Source organism: Pagrus major, chromosome 21 (genome assembly GCF_040436345.1).
Source record: "Pagrus major chromosome 21, Pma_NU_1.0".
In the NCBI taxonomy this organism is placed as follows: domain Eukaryota; kingdom Metazoa; phylum Chordata; class Actinopteri; order Spariformes; family Sparidae; genus Pagrus; species Pagrus major.
This window is the reverse complement of record NC_133235.1, coordinates 17,741,255-17,763,143: the sequence shown is the minus strand read 5'-3', so window position 1 is coordinate 17,763,143 and position 21,889 is coordinate 17,741,255. Positions and strand designations below refer to the sequence as shown.

At 41.8% G+C, this 21,889-nt stretch overlaps 2 protein-coding genes across 2 annotated transcripts in view; both read right to left on the bottom strand.

Moving 5' to 3' along the window:
• skila (SKI-like proto-oncogene a) overlaps positions 1–4,371 on the bottom strand; it is a 33,862-nt gene extending 29,491 nt beyond the window's left edge. The window contains exons 1-2 of the mRNA XM_073491034.1: positions 4,044–4,371; positions 2,234–3,513 (exon numbers count right to left, since the gene is read on the bottom strand). Of these exons, the coding sequence (XP_073347135.1) occupies positions 2,234–3,355 (1,122 nt within the window). The 5' untranslated portion in view covers positions 3,356–3,513; positions 4,044–4,371. The remainder of the gene's footprint in view (positions 1–2,233; positions 3,514–4,043) is intronic.
• Positions 4,372–12,667: 8,296 nt separating this feature from the next.
• prkci (protein kinase C, iota) overlaps positions 12,668–21,889 on the bottom strand; it is a 33,979-nt gene continuing 24,757 nt past the window's right edge. The window contains exons 12-18 of the mRNA XM_073491301.1: positions 21,690–21,825; positions 21,464–21,551; positions 19,574–19,699; positions 19,072–19,151; positions 18,660–18,749; positions 14,523–14,638; positions 12,668–14,430 (exon numbers count right to left, since the gene is read on the bottom strand). Coding sequence (XP_073347402.1) covers positions 14,343–14,430; positions 14,523–14,638; positions 18,660–18,749; positions 19,072–19,151; positions 19,574–19,699; positions 21,464–21,551; positions 21,690–21,825 — 724 coding nt within the window. The 3' untranslated portion in view covers positions 12,668–14,342. The remainder of the gene's footprint in view (positions 14,431–14,522; positions 14,639–18,659; positions 18,750–19,071; positions 19,152–19,573; positions 19,700–21,463; positions 21,552–21,689; positions 21,826–21,889) is intronic.

Here is a 21,889-nt window from a genome sequence, read left to right as displayed (position 1 = left end):
TGAGAGACATGTCCGTCTGCTTCACTTCCTGTTCAGTCAAACACACACTTTCGTTACACAAATACACACACGCACGCATAAACAGAGTGTGGTTGGACTTGGAAGGACCCCTGTGTCCTGACTGAGTGGAGCAGGACACTGCCAAGTCACCTTGTTCTCTGGCCACTGACCTTTCACACACCCTGACATCCGCTTGGTTGAGGGGGGTGAACTGCATCCTCTTTTAATGCCAAAATCACCTGCTTCCTGTAGACTCACAGGCAACTGTCTTTCCAGGAATTTGGCCACTTGTGACTTTGCGTGCCTCTGTCAACACAAACCTAGTTGTTTTCACTTCCACAATTAATTTGTCGACGCCATTTCTGATCAAGCCGAACCCTCACAAAATAACAGAAAAAAGTTCAACTGAATGACTGCTGCCAGACAGTAGCTGGAAGATATAAAAAAGAAAAACAACAACAATGAGAAGGAAAAAAACACAGACTGAGAAATCACCTCACAGAGAGACGACAGCACCTGAAACTGTGGTGAGACAGAGGCTCCAGAGAGCCTTGCAAAGTGTGAGACAGAGAGAGACGAAGATGTGTCATACTAGCCTCCGGTTAGCAGCTCATTACACACACGGATGCTGGAAATGTCTCACACATAACACACACACACAATAAACACAGTAGGGCACATCATCCACCTTAAACGTATGTTTTTGTATATGTGTGTTACGTCTGTGGTCTGTGTATGTTGCTGTTTGTCGAGCTTGTTTCCTCTGTGGTATTAAAACGTCTCTGCCTTTGAGAAAGAATGTCTCTGTCTTCCAAGATGCAAACCTCAAACTGAGGCAGAGGAAGAGAAGGAGGACAGTTGGGAAGAGGCGAGTCAGGAATGCGGTCAGGACACTAGACGAGACAGAAGACGGTATTTCCGGCACATTCACACACCAAGCTAACCAGACAGGAAAAGTAAGGCATCTCTTCAGCTCAGGTACACAAACAAAACAAAATCTGTGTCTGTTATTGTACACGCACTATAAATATACACTGCAGCCTCTCAGTTAACCTGCTACCTGCTTTACGACTATCACAAATCAATCATGCCAGCAAAGGTTGTGGTTGAGCCCCTTTCTGGTCAAAAGCGGATTATTTTTCAGTGTCTTTTGTTGTTTAGTTGACTGAAAATCACTCCAAACTGGTGGATTTGAGTGTGAACAATCCACAACAAACACACAAAAGAACAACCCCACCTTTACCCACCAAACAATACAAAGAGGGCAGCCCACTGTGGTCAGAGGGAGGTCATGAGACATAAACCAGTCAATGGCAGGGAAACAATCTAGAGCTTTTCCCCCCACTGAATGCTGACTTTTCAATAGGCTTGTTGCCCTTGTGGCTTAGATTGTGCATTGACATGATTTTTTTTTTTTTTTTACACAGCAAGAATAAAAAGAATCAGAAAAATCATTTGGAAGACTCTGCAGCATTCTGGCTTTCAGCGATAACTACTGGTTATGCAATGAAGCCATTTCACTGTCAGGTTTCTCTGGAGGTGAAAGGGTCACTAATGATGAACATCTATATATTTTCTTATTTCAAAAGGTAACTGTATTTTGTCCTAGTTCCTGGGCAAGTCTTGACATGATTTCTATAATAATTCTTTAAGAGAAGCCATATAAGCCTAAGATGTCTTTAGTTTTGGATTTAACTGGATTTCGTTCCCATTTTTTCAAATTGTGCAAAAATGTGCAAAAACACTAATTCCTGTTACCCTGAGCAAACTATGTTGTTTCATTTTACAGTAACTGCTGACATATAGTTTTAATACACGAGTTTAAGAGGCTCTTCCTGTACCTCCTATATAGGCCTTTTGTTCGGTGACATTCCCAGTGACCTCCAGGTGACCTGAGGGGACAAATGATGCACTTCCCCTTCAGCTGTGGCCAGCTGGCTTAACCTCGTCTGATCAGACCTGGCCGGGCAGATGTCACCACCTGTCCCAGGCCTCTCTCACACATACTAGGTCAACGCTGGTTTAAGAGAACACCAGCAGTAAGGTAGTCTGATCGAGCCTGCTGAGCACAGAATACAGACACACAGAGGGACCAACTAGCCAGCCAGTTCAGGAGACTTTAAAAGCACATCATCAAGTTTTAATTGGCTTCCTTACCAGAATGATGATGAATGACTGTTTTTATGACATGCAATAAAGCAAAGAAACCGGTATCATTCAGAAGTGCACTTACTTTGTCTAGCGACCGCTTGAGCTTGTAATGGAACTTCTCTTTGACTTCGTCCAGGAGCTGCTTGAGCTTTGGCTCCTCAAGCGTGCCTTGGTACTTCCTGGCAAGCTGCAGGTAGCAGGGCCACTTGGCTGAGTCAAAGCCCCAGTGGCAGGTCCTCTTATCAGGTGACTTGTGTGAATGCATGACAAACTTCTGTGGTGAAAAGAGCAACTGGCACTCAATGCACTGGATGCAGGGAGCCTCGGGCTGGGTGTAGAACTGGGGCACAAAGAGACCATGGCACTTCCCCAGACACTGGTGCTCCACCTGGAAGCTGGCTTCGCTCTCCTTCAGCAGGCCCTGGGTTGACAGCTTACCACTGGGGTCGGCGGGCAAGGCTGCCCCGGGACGCAGGAGAGCATTGCACAACCGTTGTGCATCCGTCAGTGTAATGAGGCCACAGGAAGGTGCGTTGAATGGCAGAATGCCCAGCACCTTGAGGATGTGCAGCTGCTCAGCGTCACAACGAGAGCAGTAGACGTAGAGCTCGTCGCACACAGTGTTGATCTGCTGCAGCGAGAAGTCGCGGAGCACAGAGTTGAGCACCTGGGGCAGGCAAAGTCGCTTCTCTCCCCCGACAACAAAGCAGGAGATGGACTCTCCTTCCAGCAGCGAGTGGGTGAGTTCAGTGGAGCTGTCACAGGGAACCAGCAGGGGGCCCCCTCCCAGAACAGGAGGAGACGGCAGGGGGGGCATGCCGGCCGGGGAATGCTCGTGGCCGGTGCGGGCTGAGAAAGCAGCTGGGCCCCCGAGGGAGCTCTGGCTGCTGAGGGTGAACTGGGCCAGTGTGTGTTTAAGCCCAGGGCTCAGGTCCAGGGCTTTAGCAGAGCCCACCACGTGCAGTTCAGCCCGGCCCTCCACATCCATGTCAGAGTCATGACACAGATCCTCGATTTGCTCCCTCTTCACCCTGGGAGTTTTGGGGGAGGAATCCAGACTGCGACGCTTCAAGTTGATCTCCGCTATCACTCGCTTCTTGATGGGCGCATCCTCAAGTCGCTCTCTGTACAGCCGTTTCATGTTGCCCTTGAATGAGGTCAAGTCTTTGAAAGGGTTTTTCAAACTGGTCTGGGTGCTGGCCATGTCTAAGCACTGAGTTACTGTCGTTTCTGTCTGCTGACTGAGTTCTTTTTGTCCTCTGAGTCTCTTTTCTCCTCAAGTCTTTTCAAATGACACAAATCTTCTGGTTGTTAGACACATGCATGATGGTCAGTGAAGTTTTCTATGTTCAGAGCCGCTTCCTGCAAATGAAAAAACACACAGAAGAGGTGTAAAAAATCATTCAGTCACTATCTAAACTATAGCAAATCAATTTCTCTCCAGTAGAGGAATAAACAAACTGAAAATTATCTCATAAAATAATGTTGTGGGGCATGAAATATCCATAAGGAGTTTAAATGTTTTATGGCTGCTGTCCCGGCTGGGGGCTGAAGAGGTCAATGGCTGTTTGCATGGACCACTAAACCAAATGGCCATTACCATACTTCACACAAACACGAGGCTTTCTCAGCCCTTGTAATTGAACCCCACGGGAGATTTGCATCAAGGTTTTCACCAAAGCTTTTGAAACAAACTTTCCAGCACAGAGTGAGAATTTTAACAAGCCAAACCAGTTGACCAGACATGACAAGCCAGGCCAAATCCCCCCACCACCCTGCCCCTCTCTCATTACATTGTTAATGTGAGGCTGTTACAATGGTCAAAAACATTTCACTTAGCAAATGAAAGTCTCCTACCCAACCATACTGTGCCTTCCCCTAGGTCTGCTTACCCCACGCTGACCCCATCAACTCCATGAAAAACAATTGATAAAAGCGTTAACAGCAGTCGCCTCCTTCTCTCGGTCCTTTCACAGCTTGACATGCAGCAGTGTGGAAAGCGGTGTTTCCCCCTTTTTACTCGCAGGCTTTACTGCTTAAACCGACTGTAATGAGAAAACAACACGTAGCTGGTTTCCCCAATTTAAAACGCACGGAAGATGATAATGGCTACTGCTGCAATATGACAACTAGGGTGCACTTCAGCTTGAAAATTACACTTGATTCATAGATCTACACAAAAACGCACATTAGGGTTAAAGTGATCACGGTGGATGGATTTGCATGCTTTTGCAAAATTTCAGCATCCCATCGTTTTTTTTTTTTTCCTTTCCACCGAGTGAAATGCTGCGGCGGTGCAAACCTCGAGCTCGATTCCGAAGCGGGTTGATGTTTGTGGGCGTTTAAATGGCAAATATCACCGTGGGCTGAATGGAGAAAAAAACACTGCAAAATCTAATCAGCGACCAATAATACATGAGGGGAGGCTGCTTCCTTTCCCAAGCCTACACGGGACCCCGGTTTGGCTGCAAAAAAAACCTCCAACATGATCGGTTCATTTCTGTCAGAAAATCACCCGCAGTGGTCTTTCTCCAACAACCTCGGAAATGTTTCTTAATGTCACCCCCACACAGGGTATATCCTTTCGCTGCTGCAAGGACACCGCGCATAACACCGCTCCATCCCCAGCTATCCCCCTCCTCCACCACCACCACCACCACAACCTCCTCCTCTCCAGTCTGCAAACTGTACCTCGCCTCCTCCGCTGGCTCGCCACGACGGCACTGGTATGCAGACAGTGCTGATAATGACATTCACTGTCTACACTACAGTCTGGTCTGGGAAGGCACCGCGGTCCAGCTTTACGCACACACCGACTTCGAGAGGGCACGGCGGGGCTTACAACCGCGGCTCGCCCCCGCTGTGTCACACACGCACAGGTAACGCTAATGTCCGATATAACGGTCAAATCGCGTGAAACAAGACATTAAATATCACGCATTTTGGCGTGACATTATTTTTTAATCCATAAATATGAGGACGTCTTCACAACAAACACGTACATGAAGCGAACACGTACCCAAAAAAATGCGCATTCATCCACATTTGAGACAAGCTTTCATGTCTTTGGTCGGGTAACGTTCAATACTAATTGCGCTAGCTAACGTTAGCTTCACAAGCTACACCCGAGCGTACCCCGGCGCAGCTCAGCCAGCACACAGGGTTTATGAAGCAGGCTAACCCCGCTCTCAAGAGCACAGGCGGGCTAATGAGAGCCATGATACATCGTGAGTGATAAACAGCAGTGTCCGCTGCGACAAATACGAGTGAAACACCGCCAAAACCAAGGCAGGCTAGCCCGACACAGTAACCGATAAGGCTGGCTAAAACAGAGAGCACCGACAGCGCTAACATCACGGCAGGCTAATCCCAGATAGAGAGCGATAAAGCAGGCTAAACCAGGTTAGCTTCGCCTCCCCCTTCCCCGTCGGCTGATCACAGGAATTCGAACTCAACCGTTAATCGTCACATGCCAGACTCCGTTAACAAAACAGCGAATTAAACCCGCAACACCTCATTTAAAAAATAAAAAGCTCCATCTTTTTTTGGTTTAATAGCGTAAACACTTGCCTGGTCGCTGTGTGTCGGCCGTCCTCACTCGCCCGTGGTCTTCTCAGTACTGGAAAAGCCTGGCGGACCGTCAACAAGATGCAGCTAGAGGTTCCACTACAGCCCCGCAACGTCACACTGCACACGGGCTGAGAGGCGGAGACGTCACCCGGCTGACGGAAACTATGCGGGGGTGTCTCTCGTGTGTCTGTCTGCCTGTCTGCGGGTCTGTTTGTCTGTCTGTCTGTCTGTCTGTCTCGCACACGGCCGGGGAGAGATTTGTCTCCTCCAGCAGTAGTTAAAGCTGTGAGCAGAGAAGGGGAGATGGATGTCAACAGCAGGCGGGCAATGGATGCCAAAACCGGGGCCCGGGGACTTTAAGAGGTCCCTAAAAAGAACCAGCACTGCAGCAGCAGCAGCTCTTTTCTGCACATTTGTTCGTATTTCAATGCAAAAACTTATTTTAATGACGATATTTGATTTTCAGTATTATTTTTTACTATATGTTTATTTGATTTTCAGTCATGGAATGTAACTAAGTACATCTACTCAAGTACTGTACTTAATAAGGCCTACAATGACGTATTTGTACTTTAATGGAGTATTTCCATTTTCTGTTACTTTATACTTCCACTCCACCACGTTTTGTGGGCAAATATTGTACTTTTAACTCCACTACATTTATTTAACAACTTTAGTTACTAGTTACTTTACAGATTACATGCTGCATCAGAGCCAAAGTAGCACATTTTTAAATGTATTTTATCGGTAGTCTTTTTTTAGTCATAGTCAGAGAAATCTGATCTGACAATTAGTCAACCACTAGTATACAATAGCATATGCCTAAAAATCTAGCAGTGTTGTAAGCAGAGATTCATCCTCATGTTCCTGCCTGTTTTTGGCTTGAATCTTGTTGTGGGTCAGTTTTATTGACATGGCCTCAGTTGACATTTGCTTGTATGAACGGACATGACAGCAGCTTTATCTCTCTCTTTGGCTTCCCATCAAGTTTGTGAAAATGAGAGGATACGAGAGGACAAACTCACCAGGCCAGAGGTGCCCAAACCTTTTCCCTTGGAGGGTCAAAACTAAAACTTAAGATTGTTTTGTATTGTTATGATGCAAAATTGGTAGTAGGATTAGGGGTGTGACGGTATATCGATTTAAGGAATAACGATCCAGTATCATCAATCGAAGTGAAAACATCGATCCATATCATCATCTTTTATGATACATCTTTATTTTGAAATTTGTTTCGTCTCCTTGTCAGTTATTAATGAGCCACAATTTAAGCAAATATTACAACGATTCTCCAAAGAATCGATACATCATCTCGCGATAAAACTGGTGATTTACAGAAATAACTAGGATTCAAAGTTCCCTCAACTGACTGACTTGCTGCACAAATAAATACAAAATAATTAATAATTAGGGATCTTACAAAACAAAATAAAACGGCATAAACTGATCGTATTATTTATTTTATTTTTTGAGAATTAATTAAAACATTTTTTCAATAGAAATATCTGGCCGTCAGCCCAGTCATCAGGATAAACTGTAAGCGGTTAACGTTTCTGTGAACCACAGATGCATCTATACTAAAGTGTCATATTTGGGCAGCCCTGCACTAGGCAAAAGGGTGGTTTCTTCTTCTCACACCACCACTCTCCACCCCCTTTTTTATGAACCTTTCCTCTGCAAAAGGTCAAGAGGTCATTCAGGCGGTCTATTGTCTCTCCAGTGATGGTGGGAGTTAATAAAAGCTGAGTATGAGGAGGTCAGGAATGAGATTTTATGAATTATGTATATCATTTGAAGGAGGTTGAATCCCTATAGCAGTCTACATATACTACTGAATCTGAATATACAGTCTAACTCTTTGCTGAAACCTTAATCTGAATGTTATCACACTCTGTCGACATGCGCTGGTGTTTCGCTCAGCTGGCGTACACCGCAGCCGACTGACTGACCCACAGTCTGATGTCACACGTCTGTGAGAGCAGAGAGGCTTGATAAAGCTTTAATAAACAACACCGTCGGCCGTTTCGCCGCAGCCTCTCTCTCTTCCTCTCTCTCTCTCTCTCTCTCTCTCCCGCTCACTCTCTGACAGCAAGGTCAGCAGTTGTATTATGAGAGCAGATGTGCGTACACCCTGTCCAGCCCCAGAGAACAACAAGAGGGACATTGATTTTCCTGTAATAACATCACTCTGTGTACTGCGGGGAGTAAATTAATCTCATATCTGCAATATTGTGACCAGCACTGATTGTTCATTAGGGGCAAAGCAAAAAGCATGAGGGATGAGGGATGAGGTAGTACTGTGGTTGGGGGAGCTGGGATCCACAGACCGACTGAGCACATTGATAAGCCTCTCCATTATCAGCTCTCTCTGTCTAACTGTTATTGGACTAAGTACTAAGTGGCCCCCTGGGGCAGACACCTCTCAGTCGTTTTCATACATCCTGTCTGGGATCAATGGGGAATATTGAAATATGCCTGGAGTTGTTCAGTGGATGTGTCTGTAATTTGGGGTAATGTCTGAGGTCACACAGCTTCACCGCAGAGTCTGAAGTGTCAGACAGTTTGGGGCGGACGTTTCCTGCTCTCTGATGAGTGTGTGTCTGATTCGGTTTCTCAGATATCTAGAAGTGTAGTCATCATTCGCCCCTCATAATTCAAGAGTGTGTGAACAGGTGGTAGACAAAATGACGCAATGAAGGGGTGCGATGTGTGATGCAACACAGCAGTGATGGAGGTGGTATTCAGATCTGTTACAGAGAACGTTTAACCAGTTATGAAACAGTCTTGTTTTAATACTGACCTACATAAGCAAACAAGTGAGCATATTGGCTGTTTCTTTATAATTATTATGGCTTTCTTAAAGACTTGTCAGTTAAAGGTGCACTATGTAGTTTTGGGGAAGACAAGAGAAAGATCTTCATTGACTGGTATTTTAATTTTTCTTTTCTTTTCATGACTGAATAAACTGAACAAACAAACTGACCTTAAAGGACAACACAATTTCATACTGTTTAATTTTGTTTAAATGTGGCGGACCCTGCCACCTTTTTAGATTCAAACAGTGTTCTGGGGACCTTAATTTCCTCTGAGAACAGCTTGTTTATTCAGTTATGGGAAATATTTTATTATTACCTCGTTAAAAATGTACATATTAAAATTCTGACTTTGAATTTCTTCTCCAAATCTACATAGTGCCCCTTTAACAAATATTTTTATGGTGAGGTGCTGAGGATGAGTTGACGAGTCTCACAGCCGCTCTGTAGTCTGGTGGTGCGGCATTAACCATCGTTATGTCATGTCCACAGTTCCTGTCGTCGTTTCAAATCAATTTGGCTGTATGGAGCCATTTTAAGAACTCTGGTGGAAGCCAGGATACTGAGGCGGGTAAACGCTTTCTCCTGGTTGATGATGTCAGACTGTTTTCGTGCCTCTCAGCACGAGTATCTCTTGTGCCTGCAGCACGTTTCTGAGACTGATTGAAACACTGCATTTATAGACTGTGCCCATGTCAGAGGGAGGTTGGGAGCCTAACACTGTCACACCAGCATTTAGGGATTGCATCCAGTCTGTGGTTGGATTGGGCAACAAAAGCACCAGTTAAAGTGGCTCTGTGGAACTTCTGTGTTTGTGTGAGCGGACTCTATTCCTACACCAACATTAGCTTGTGTTAGCAGAAAGTAGAGAGAGGCTCAGAGACTTGAGAGCATAAAGTCCTTCCTTCCTTTGGACTGTCGCAGAAAATCTAACCTGATTCCTTTACGAGGAAATCCTCAGTCCAGCAGCTTCAAACAACTTTGTCCATAGGCTTGTATAGAAACCCGAGAGAGACGAGGAAGGTGTCATTCTTCACGCCACGTTACAATCGGCTCACATATGGCCTATAAAAAAGTGATTAATACTGTACATACGCAAGTTTGATTCGTATTATTTTAATGTTTATACTCATTTTAATTTATTTTGTTTTTATCAGAACCCTTTTCATCTATATTTAATCTAGATTTTTATTTACATTTTACTGTAGTTATTATCATCATTATTATTATTATTATTATTATTATTATTGTATTACACTCTATTTTATTAACTTTTCTAAATAAACTCTTGCGTGCAATATTTCATTCTATCTTTTATTTTATTGCTTGTTTTTATCTTGTATTCTTTATCTTTTATTATTTTTATCCATTCATTTTTATGGCAATTGAGTCTCTAAACCAGTTTGTGCTTTCTTAATATTCCATGTTTTTTCAGTCACTTGCAAAGCACTATGAATTGCATTTTGATTTGTTTGAAAGGTGCTATATAAATAAAGATTATTTATTTATATATTTCAGGTTGTGAAACTGTCACAAAATTGAATCTGCAGGATTGACTTTGGTTGAGTTTAGGGAAGGATGGTGATGTACACGAAAAGATTAAAGCTCTTTACCATTTCACAGACTGCTGTAATGCTGGGCTGACAAATGTTACGTGAAGAGTGTATGTTTTAAGATAGAGCTGAAAGATATCTGTCCTTGTATACACTAGTAGTCAGCACAAAAGAAGACAAAAGAACAAAAAAACAGCATCAACATCAAGCAGGGGATTTCCAAATGCTGCTGTGTGACATTTAACACAACATAACGCTAACCTGCAGCTTTTATACCTGGAACTGAAAAAAAGATCTTTGTTCTTAAAGCTTTTATTTCATTTCTGTTATCACTTTAAGCTCCTAAGATGAGATCTTTCTCATATAAATCTCACTGGTTAATGTTTCATATTCAAACAAGTTTTGTAATCAATGTACAGCAGTTGTTCCTCCATTTCTCCCACTTGTACGCACTGTTCATTTCTATACAGTATGTAGGTGTTTCTGAAGTCACGGTCATGAAGCATCATCTCAAGCGTCTGCTATTGAAACAAATGCTTTTATACCTCAAGATGCCTCTACTATGTCATTACAATCAGTGAGGAAGCACAGACCGATTTCAAGCTTACGAGGAAGGTGGTACAAGTGTATTTAAGTACAGAATCACAACACCTCATTATCTCAGCATTACAGTCAAGAGCACTGGTATATGTGGTGTGATCGCATGCACCCTAGATTGTAGTGTGGGTTTTGTTAAAGGGTTGCGTTTAGCACCAAGTATGACTCTTCTGCGTCTTAATTAATCCCTTCAGGGACGGAATAAAACACCCAACAAGATAAGAGCAATTAAAACAGGATGTTTTTCAGATCCTCCTTCGGTTTACATCATTAATTATACAAGGTTAGTGTTCCCTGTGTCTTCCACAAGGTGATGTGGAGCCACAGTGCCTGGGGAGGCGTACCCTCATTCTCCACCGGAAAGGGCACAGGAACAATGTCAAACACACCATCATGGGAGTACAGAATTATGCAAAGGCATTTATCCTCGTCCTGCGCGCGACGATGCTGTATTTGTCTTGTGCAGTTGTACAAGGGGGGTAATTTTCCACGAAATCTGGTTCAATTGAAACAATATATAATGGTTAAGTGGAGCGGGGTGTGAATTAAGCCTCACACAATGGGCTTCCATCCACCATTGTGCACCTTATTGCAGCACACAAATCAATCCGTTTTATTATTTCTGACACATCATCATCTCCACAACCCTGTCTTTGTCACCTCTCAGCGGTCAGCAGCATGCAAGGGCAGAGGGGAGACCAATGGTGTCAATGACCTTTTGACCTCTCGGGACGCCGAGGGCCTCCTAAAAGCCAGCCGGGAGTCACATGACCAGCGGAGACGCAGGCAGCTGGAGTGGAAAAGCTGAAGCTTAACGACTCAAGCCTAATTCCCTTCGCTCCAGACGACCATGTGGGTCTGAGAGGGCTCAGGTCCGTCTCAGTTGTTAGACTGTCACAAGCCTGATGGTACGAGTTTGTTCAGACAGGAATGTGTGTGCACGTTCTTAACAGTGTACCATGTTCAGATCCACTCTGAAGGCAATTTATCAGATTACATATCGCTTCCTCTGGAGCCACAAAAGCTTTATATGACTTTTTTCACATGTGCAGTACCTCAAGACCTGTAAACACACTTTAATGTGTCAAATTGGTGGAGTTACCCTTTAACAGAACAAGTTGTTTTTATTATAAAAACATGGCACCCCATTGTTTTTCCTTCTTTGGCAAACAGGAAACACACTTAACAGTATCTCCACCACTAAGTTTCAGTTTTGTTCAAAGGTATCTTGTCTGTTTTCATTCATATCATTTCCATTCAGGTTTTTTTTTGTCATTGTCTGCCCACAATAAATGGAAAATAACCACTTTCTCGCCATAAAAAGTTGTTAGTCTTCATATCAGAGGAAGTCCAGAAAACTTAATTCAAGCCTTGGAAATCTAAATAGCATTAAAACAATTTTTAGTATGTTACTTTTTTTGGTCATATAGTCCTTTATTCCTGAACTGTAGGACTTTTAGATGAGCAATGTGCTTTTTGTTCGCAAAATACAAGCCTGTTTTGCACCAACTGTAAATATATGGCTTTAAAGTACATTTAAAAGTCATGTAGCCCTTTGTTAACTGCTGTTCCTTGTATCCAGTATGTTTATATACCCATAAAAAGTTGCATAGTTCACCTTTAAACAGGCAGATTCAGCATCACACTTGCATAATGTGACAGGACTTGCAAGAGACAGATTAAAATAGGAATTGTAAAAATTGGTCTCTAGAATGTAAAAGTTTGTAAACATCAGTCAGAACTTTATAATAAACAATTGCTTAATAAATGGTTTTTAAATCATTTCATTGTTTGTTAACAGTCAATAGCTATTAACAAAACTTTTATTACCATTTAATGGTAATAATGGTTATTAGAGTGTTGCCTTTTATTGCTAAACAAAGCTCCTCCACTGCCCCAGCAGACTTTATACGGCATACTTATGTGTAAAACTGACGGAGTGCCCCTTTAAATGAATGACAGACTCACACTGACACAAGCACATATTACCACAAGGAGAGAAATAAAATGTTTATTTTACCGTCTGTGTTTTTTTCTTTGCACACTAATAACAAAGTTCAGCAGAGTCCTCTGGGTGGTAAACACCCCCAAAACACAAGTACAACAAATAGTGTTTCCATTGGGTTCACCCGGTAACATTTTGGAATCAATGTAGTGATAAAAAAATAATAAATCAAAATTAAAATGTGATTCACAAAAAGAGAAACAACAGTAACGCGTGTAACAGATGAACGTCTTCCTCCTCCGGTCACCACGTGAGCCCAAAACATTTTCCAAGTAGAGAGAAGCTTCGATCGGACGAGAGTCTGGAGGTTCATGCACCGTCACTTTTAGTGTCAGGGGGTGGAGAGCGGCTCTACAGAGCCTTCAGATGCTTTAAAGCAGTTATACAAAATATCTAATTCAGAAGATGAACAGTGGGTTCGACAGACACAGTTTACAGTTCTCAAGCCTGCCCTGTGTCACGACTTTGGACTTTTAACCGAGCTCTCGTCTTAACAATCACTTTTGATTTCAACAAGACATACATGGAATGGAGAAAGTACAAAAAAAGAGATCAGACCATACATTTCCAAAAGGCATAGTATTAAAAATTAGCAAAAACAAATCTGAATATATAAATTCTATGACGTAGGACAGCACATCTTCCTTACTGTACCTTCTTATTCGTACCAGCAAGACATTTTTCTGAAAAATGTTTGTTTGGTCCTGGTGTGAATGTTTGTTTCATGGAGGGTCTGCACAGCAATATGTAACCTCTGCTCCAGCGTTCAGGTATTATGTGCTTCTCTTCCAGCCCATTTCCCTGCATAGCGAGCTCTTTCATTCACAGTTTGAGAGTATTCACTCGTTACTAGTGTTGGTTGGATGCTTCTGTTTCCTTCATTCTGGGAGAAGGGACTCGAAGCAGACACCTTCTGTTTTCCAGATGTTGTGTGTTCATCTAAACAACAAAAGCCTGAACCATTTTGGTTCTGTTACTCAGGCTGGACATTAAACGCTCAGAACAACATATATATAATGACTGCTATGTTGTTAAATAAAAAAAAAAAGAGAAAAATATATAGATTTTTATCTTTTTGTTTTTTTAAAGGCTAGTGTTATGATTCTTCTTTGCTCTACAGAATGGATGTCGACACAAATTCAAAATGACTTTATGATGATTATGTTTTGTCAGACTGTGGCTTGAAGCTAAAAAGGCCTTGTCTAACTTTTATCCTCAATTGTAGATTCATATATATACAAATAAAATATGCATTGAAAGCACCCCACCAGCTGTAAGGAGAGGATGTTCAGTTTATGTGTCAGGGCGTCACCCCCTGTACAGCAACCTTGGAAGAACTTTGTAGCCTCTTATTGGCTACCGATAAAGAGGCCCCCGATGAGAAACTTGATATCAGTGCAGATTTACATGATATAAAAATAATTAAGAAAGAAGGTAGGCTTAAGGGCAAGTGGTTATAAATGGCTGAGTGTGAGACTGGTTTTGGCAAATAAGCGTTCTACTGTGCATGTGCGGCCCTCGAACAGAAGGTTGATGTCGTCAGGTTGTCTCGTAACCATGCAGCTTGAGGACACTGAGACGCCACGTAAAACACGTGCATGAGTGTGTGTGTGTGGGTGGTGTGTGTGTGAGCGAGCGCAGACGCTGCGTTGCTCACACACACTCCTCCGCCGACATCAGGAGTGGGTTGATATACTCGAAGCCTTCGAACTCAGACTGGTCGATTTTCTTCACGACATCACTACAATGAACAAAGGACAGTGTTATTATTTTTTCAAATGTTTTTTTAAATATAAAAAAATGAAAAAGAGGGGAAATAAAACGGGAACTCACTCATCATCAGGCGTGAGCTGGATGGGCTCGTTGGTGAACTGAGCGTCGAAGTTGTCCAGTCCAAATTCCCCTGAGATGTTGGGCTTGAATGGAGGGACCACCTGCTTCTGCTCCAGCTGAAACAACAGAAGAGGAATCAGCTTTATTCAACTTCACTGACAGCATTAATGTTTTGTAGAGCCAGACTGATACATGAGTTGGTCGATATTATTGGCCGATCATAGACATATCGGTATCAGCATTTAATTCCAAGTGAAATTTTGACTGTTTCAGTGCACTGTTGTCATTTTAGATGCTGAAATGTATCGTTAAACCTTTCCTACATATCTTTGTCACACCTGTTTGAAAGCCACATGTGAGCGACGATATATCGACATTGGAATTTTTTACTCTCTAAATTCAGTATTGGCATCAGCCCCAAAAATATCGGTTGGGCTCTAGTATTTTTATAAGTGATTAGTCATCATCTTTTTAAAATATTTTACAGGCTAAATGATTAATTGAGAAAATAATTTACAGATTAATTGATAATGGAAATAAATTAGTTGTAGCCCTTGAGTGATAGTAATATAGTGAACTTTGTTCAGGTTCATCATTTATGTTTCAATGACACGAGCATTATGACACTAAAATCTTTCTTTGGCCGTCTCATCATAAATTTTTTTTCCTGTTTCCAGAAATAAAAAGCTGAGTGACCAACACAAAGTCCTTTAAGAAAAAAAGGAAAGAAGCCGCAGTCATTAAAACATCAACTAAAACTACTTTATCTACTTCTGAATACACTAATCAGAGTATGGATGTGACTCAGTGCTTCATCTGCCTCTAAACACTACTCTGTGAACTCAACACTGCTCCCCCTGCAGGCCGTTAGGAGCACAGCAGGTCAAATTTTCAGGTTAGTGTCGGGTGAGGGAGAGGTGTGGGGGGTGAGGGTGTGGGAGGGGTGTAAGCTGATCCCTCCAGACACTCTGACCGACTGCTGGGTCTCTGCTCCAGACCAAACAGGGAAAAAGAGGTCATGCTGATCCCTGGCGAGCTGCCCTGTCTGTCTGTCACGTCATCCACCAGTGCAAGTCTCTCTATCCACTTGTTAAGGTCATGTCGGTCGGTCTGTCTGTCTGTCTGAGGAGATGACATGTGCCTGATCATTTACACGTGTACAGTACAGAGTTTCAGAAGTTCCCTCCCTTTACTTTAAAGACTTTAGACAAAATCTTGATATGAGGCTGTTTTAATTTGAAACTGAACCATAAAGCTTAGCGTGCAACTGAGTTAATTAAAACATAAAAATAAAAGATGACACTATGTACTTTAAATTAAGTCAATTCCATATCTCTATATTTGAGTTATATAAAATAAATCAAAATAATGGATTTCTTACAAAATGTTAACCCCTGCATACACTCTTCTAATCCCTAAAAATACCATGCCAGAAAGAAAAATATTAGATTTTTCAAAAATATTATATATAAAAAAAAATAACTGTCTTTAATCAGAACAATATGCACCACTTGACTTAATTCAGCTTCTGTTGGTCTTCAACCAAAGATGAGCTGTAATCATCATTTTTAGTGGTTTTATTCAAATATATTTTCAGCATTTAACTGTGTGCAATTGGCAAAACATTTTCTGGATTTAATTTTTCATGCATAAATTCAGGTGAGGACGACGAGTCAATTAATTAACTCGTCAACTGACAGAAAATGAATGGCCAAGTATTTTAATAAATCCATTAAGTGTTATTTTTCAAGCACAAATGCTTGTTCCTGCTTATAAAATGTGCTGCTTCTCTGTGTTATATATGATTGTAAATTAAATATTTTTTGTGTTTTGGACTGTAAACTGATGAGAGATGAGAGAGTGAGACATTAGTTTCATTTTACAGTTCTGGTATCTGTCATAAAACAGTAATGTCATTCACTCTCAAATTACAACGTCTACTCATCGCTGAAACCGAGAACAGGAAGCTTCATAAATAACCCTACTGTATTTTTAGTCCTAGTTTAACTTTCAGTAAGATTCCTTTCAGTGATTCTGTAATGCTTCATATACTGAAGTCAAGCCAGCTTTATTTATAGGGTTTTACAATCTGTACAGAATAGCGGTTGTAAATACAGGCCCATATGTTCGCTTCCAACACCCTGCTCCACATTCATAATCACACTTGCAGTTTTAAAGCATCGACAATATAAGTCGATTACACTTAAACACAAGTCACAGCCAAAGGCAAGAAAACACTCAAACATATGCAATTTCCAATTCCACTGATCACGGCTACAAACCACAACACCAGCCTCTTCACTTAAGCTTGGTGTAGTCCAATATCTCACAAGGAGAGCAGGTGTGAATCTTCACTGGCCTCACCATTCGATTATAATTTGCATGTCAACGTGTGTGTGTCACATGCTCAGTTTCCTGAATTACTGCACATGGCTACAAGCAGTCAATTAATACAAGCAGTTCCATTTTTATGAGAAAGTCCTCTTCAAAATCAGACAACAGTCTACCATATAAAAAGCTCCATCTATCCAGTATCTCCAGTATCAGTGTCACAAACAAACACGACTCTTCTGCACACACGTCTCTCTCTGGATGGCAAACTTGACAGCCCCTCCTCAATTCATAGCTGATTAGCTGGACTCACACGGCTGAGGTAGATTTTACACACTGTGTAGTAGAGTTCAGCGCCGCCCTCATTTTTCTGTCCGAACCTGACCAAGTCCGAGAGAGTAGTAACTGAGCCCGACGCAGTAACTGTAAGCTGAAGCACTGAGCCGGTCACACAGTTGCCATGGCTACAGTTTGCCTGTTTACCCTGATTGCAGACATGTACAGTGTAGGTGACCATGAAAAGGCATTGTTCTATAGTATAAAATAACACTACATTAGGTTTAAAAGAACGCAAAAGCACCATGTGAACTGACATGACCGAGCCCGACCCGCACCCCGACGTCATTTCTACATTTTTGTCCGAACCCAGCCCGAACCGTCAGGTATCAATGCTCTAGTGTATTTTATCCAGTTTGTGCTTCCCAGTAAATTCATAAAATCCTTAATGTCCACATGTTTGCTTTTAAAATACTTTTTACAATTCATTGCAACAGAGCGACACTGTAACGTAACTTTACAGCTTTATTGTCCAGCCAAGGCCAGAAAATGAAAAACCTACATTAGTGGGCTGTAATTTTGTGTAACAATCTAAATTATAAAATCCCCTGCATAAATAACGAAACACAACTCATCTCCCTGTCATTCTTTTGTTTGAAATCTACAGTATTTACACACATCCGATTCATTTTTATTGTGGGCAAGCCGAGCTTTCAGCTGCAGCGACAGGCTTAGTATTTTGAAATCACTGGATAGATGCCAGCTTCAACTTGTTGCAAGTTGAAATAAAATAAGGAAATCAATATAATACTGAGCATTAGACAGCTAGACAGGCTCTCCAAGTCACTCATGAGGATTTTCACAATCATCCCAATAATGGAAATTCACTAAGACCAACTTACTTTGATTTTTTTTTTTTTTTTATCCTATCCACAATAATATCTGAGATCCTGGCAGCCCAGCTTGGAATCAAGAAATGTCCACACCTCTGACAAGGAAGTCAGAACAAACATTTCCTTAACAATAAAGCCAAGATTAGATTTATTAAAGACTTCTTCATGACAATGAATTGTTGCTTGTTTCATAATCTGATGGCTCAAGACCTCTCTGTCAGACAAATGAAGAGGCATCATACATCCAGACATCAATTTCCTTTCCATCTTTGCCTCCCATCTCAGTCTGTCTATTTCTGCTGCTGTCAGTCTCCTGCCTGCTTTCCACAAGGACACGACTCATCCCATCTCTAATAACCCTCTGCTCTGACAGAGCTTCTATGCCTGCAGGGCAGGAGAGAGAGGATGACCCCGTGCACTTCAATTTGACCTTCTGCTGTCTAGTAGCAGCTTTCTGGTTTTCCTTCTCCGCAAGATCAATATATGGATTGATTTTGACCTATTTGGCAACCGGCATGCACTGATTTCCTTCATTTGAGATCATGACGAAAATCGTGATTAAGTCGACCAAGGGCACAAGAAAAGTAGAAGAGAGAGAGACCTGGAAACACGGAGAGAATTAAAGTGAGTGACTCACAAGGTCCCAGTCGACGTTTCGGAAGAATGGATGGCCCATGATGTCGGCAAAGCCTGTCTGAGGGTGGCAGCCTAGACGCTCCTTAGGATCCTGTGGGAGATCAGTGTGAAAGTAGGGCGAGAGACAGCGGGAGACGATGAGGGAGAAATGAGACAAAAAGTCAGACGGCAGGCAAGAGAGGTAAGGAAGGAGAGAATTTGCAAGAAAGGTGTAAAAGAGGAGCGGATTTGGGTGATGGGAAAAGTAAAAATTTAACAGGGGTAGGTGAAAAGGTGTGAGAGTCAAATTGAGACAGAGAGAGGGAAAGAAGAAGACAGTGAGAGATGGCAGCTGATGCTAAGGCCATAATAATGTCATTCTCAGGGGCCGGCAGGAGCCAACACGGTTTAATGCCTGTCTGACCCCTTCTTACCTTGTTGAGGAATCCCTTGAGGACGCTGGCGGCTTTGACTGACAACGAGCGGGGAATTCGGATCTGTTTTTCCAATATGACTGCGGAAGGTGAGAGGAAAAGGGGAGAGGAAGAAAAAGGGTGAGACAGACAGTCCCTTAAGGCTGAAATGACAGAGGATGGTGCTGACACTGCTGCAGTTATGAGTTCAGAAGGCTTTCAAATCAACTGTCAATGGCTTTTGATAAAAGTGTCTTGAAATATGACTTTGACAAGCCCTAACATTTTATTTCCCAACGATCCAACACTTTTTCTGGCAGTATATAAAATGCTGGCACATTTTGAAGCCGTATTTACAGACAAAAACACACATGCATTCACACGTTTCCCTGTAACAGATGGAACGTGCCTGGTGGCCATTAGAAAGGTGTCATCGCAGAGGTGTTGCATGCCTCCACTGCGCTGATTTTTCCTCTAGTTATAAACCTCAGTGTGTGTGTTAGCGTGTGTTGGTGTGTGTTACCTTGGAAGAGGTAGTCTTCTGTGTTCTGGTCTGGGTTGTCCGAGCTCCCGACAATGTCGAAGGGCGACCGGCCCGCCATCATCTCGAACATCAGCACGCCCAGCGCCCACCAGTCCACACTGAACCCTGAAGACAAACACATACACACTCTGTATGTTACGAAATCATATTTCTGACAAGAAGGCAGCAGAGCTGGAGGAAGGATCAATTAAAACATTATCCTGAAAATAACATTTAATCTCATTAGTAGAGCAACCAACACAAGGTGTTCAAGAACCTTAGTCACAATGTTTTTGCATGTTTAAGCAAGTGTTGCCAGAATATTAGAATTTCTTACTTTAATACAATCCCTTCAAATATTGATATTTAATACCATGTTCTTATAGAGATAATAATAATAATGATAATAATAATAATAATAATAATAATAATAATAATAATAATAATAATAATAATAATAATAATAAACATAAACTTGATTTACATAGCACCTTTAAAACAGAGTTTACAAAGTGCTTACAAACAAGCTTAAGCAGGAAACTCAGGACAACAATATTACAGAATAAACACTCAACAGTCAAGCCAAACACAAGACAGCCTAGTCTAAGTTGAGTTAAAACAAGAAGGCCGAACAGAAAATGTAAAAACTCAAAAAGACAATAATAATAAAAGCCATAAAACAGGCAAAAATCACAGAACGAGAAAGTCAGAGGTAAGGTAATGCAAAAATAAAGATAAATAAAAGAATAAAACGAATAGAAGATGATAAGAAGACGACATCACATCAGAGGAATTAAGAAAAGATAAAAAGATTAAGAGCAGTAAAAGATTGGCATTTTTGTCCCTCAGGTGCTTTGTTAAATATGTTGCGTTAGCACTTTTGTGAGCACTGGTCAGTAGCAGCGCTTGCATATTGGATGCTTGTATCCTTTTGCCTCAAATGGAAAGTATTTCCAAACAACACTCGGGCTGTTTTCTTTGACAATCAAAAACCAGTTGCGGCGGCTATGCGCTTGCCATCTTTATTGAGCTATCAATGTGAGCTAACTGGAGCGAATGAGACAGGTAATGAGAAGCAGGGAAAGTGATAAAGCACAGCTGGTACCGGTGTATTGATACTGCATATAATGAGTAATGAAACCGTTTCAAATATTCAGTAAATCAATATTTTTGACAACACTAGTTGAAGCACAATTCTCAGTAACACATTTACCTGAACGTACTGCTTACAATTGCAGAAAGAATCCCAGTATTTCACAGTTACTATGGCAACCACTCCTTCCATGAGAGCATCATACCAGTGTTTTTGCATACTTTGACCCCTTAACTTCACATGCCATACTTTATTACTGGGGCTTAACTATAGTATATTGGCATATACACAGTAATATTTTGAAACTCTTCCTTCTTTTTCACTAGATATGGGCAGCAATTGCAAGATAGATCAAAATAGCACATAGGGATGAGGGGTTCAATAGCATTTTGTCAAATTCATTTCCAGCATTGAATCCATTTTATCGCATCAAGTTTACCTTTCAACCTTTGCAGGTAACTTAAGGATAAAATAAGTACAGTTTTTAGTCTATTTGTATTTACGTGTTATGCCAAACATCTGGCCCATTCCACATGGGATTACAAGACACCACCATATTACAAAGCATACACCTAACAGTAATACATATAATAGCAGAAATAAATACATTTCCACATATTAAAGTGCCATATTCTTTTAAAAGCATTTGAAACAATAGGTTTCAAATTAACTGTACGTTGAAAACAACTGTACCACTGTAGCATCCATAATCATTACATTGCATAATGCCTCATATTGTATCGCAGATCAGAAAGGGAAAGCATTTCTGATAAGTGCTTGTGTGTTGTAACTCTCACCGTAATCCTCTCCTCGCAGTATTTCAGGGGCGATGTAATTGGGGGTACCGCAGAAAGTGCTTGTTGTGTCTCCTGGTCTCAAGCCCTCCTGCAAAAATAAAATGATCATCAGCTCTGAGATCATCTCAGACAGCTGTAAACCGACACTCATGCAGCTCTACAGCAGCTTTTATCCAAAGTGCATTGTGGTATCAGCCTTTCATACACAGCAAACTGCAAACCACACCTTGCACATGCCATAGTCTGTAAGTTTGATGTGTCCCTCAGAGTCCAGCAGCACGTTGTCCAGTTTCAGATCTCTGTAGATGATTCCCCGCTCGTGGAGGTAGTTGAGCGCCAGACTGATTTCTGCTGAATAGAATCTGAAAGAGAGAGTCAGGTGTATTCACAGTCACACTACAAAATGAAACTGAATTAATCTTATTC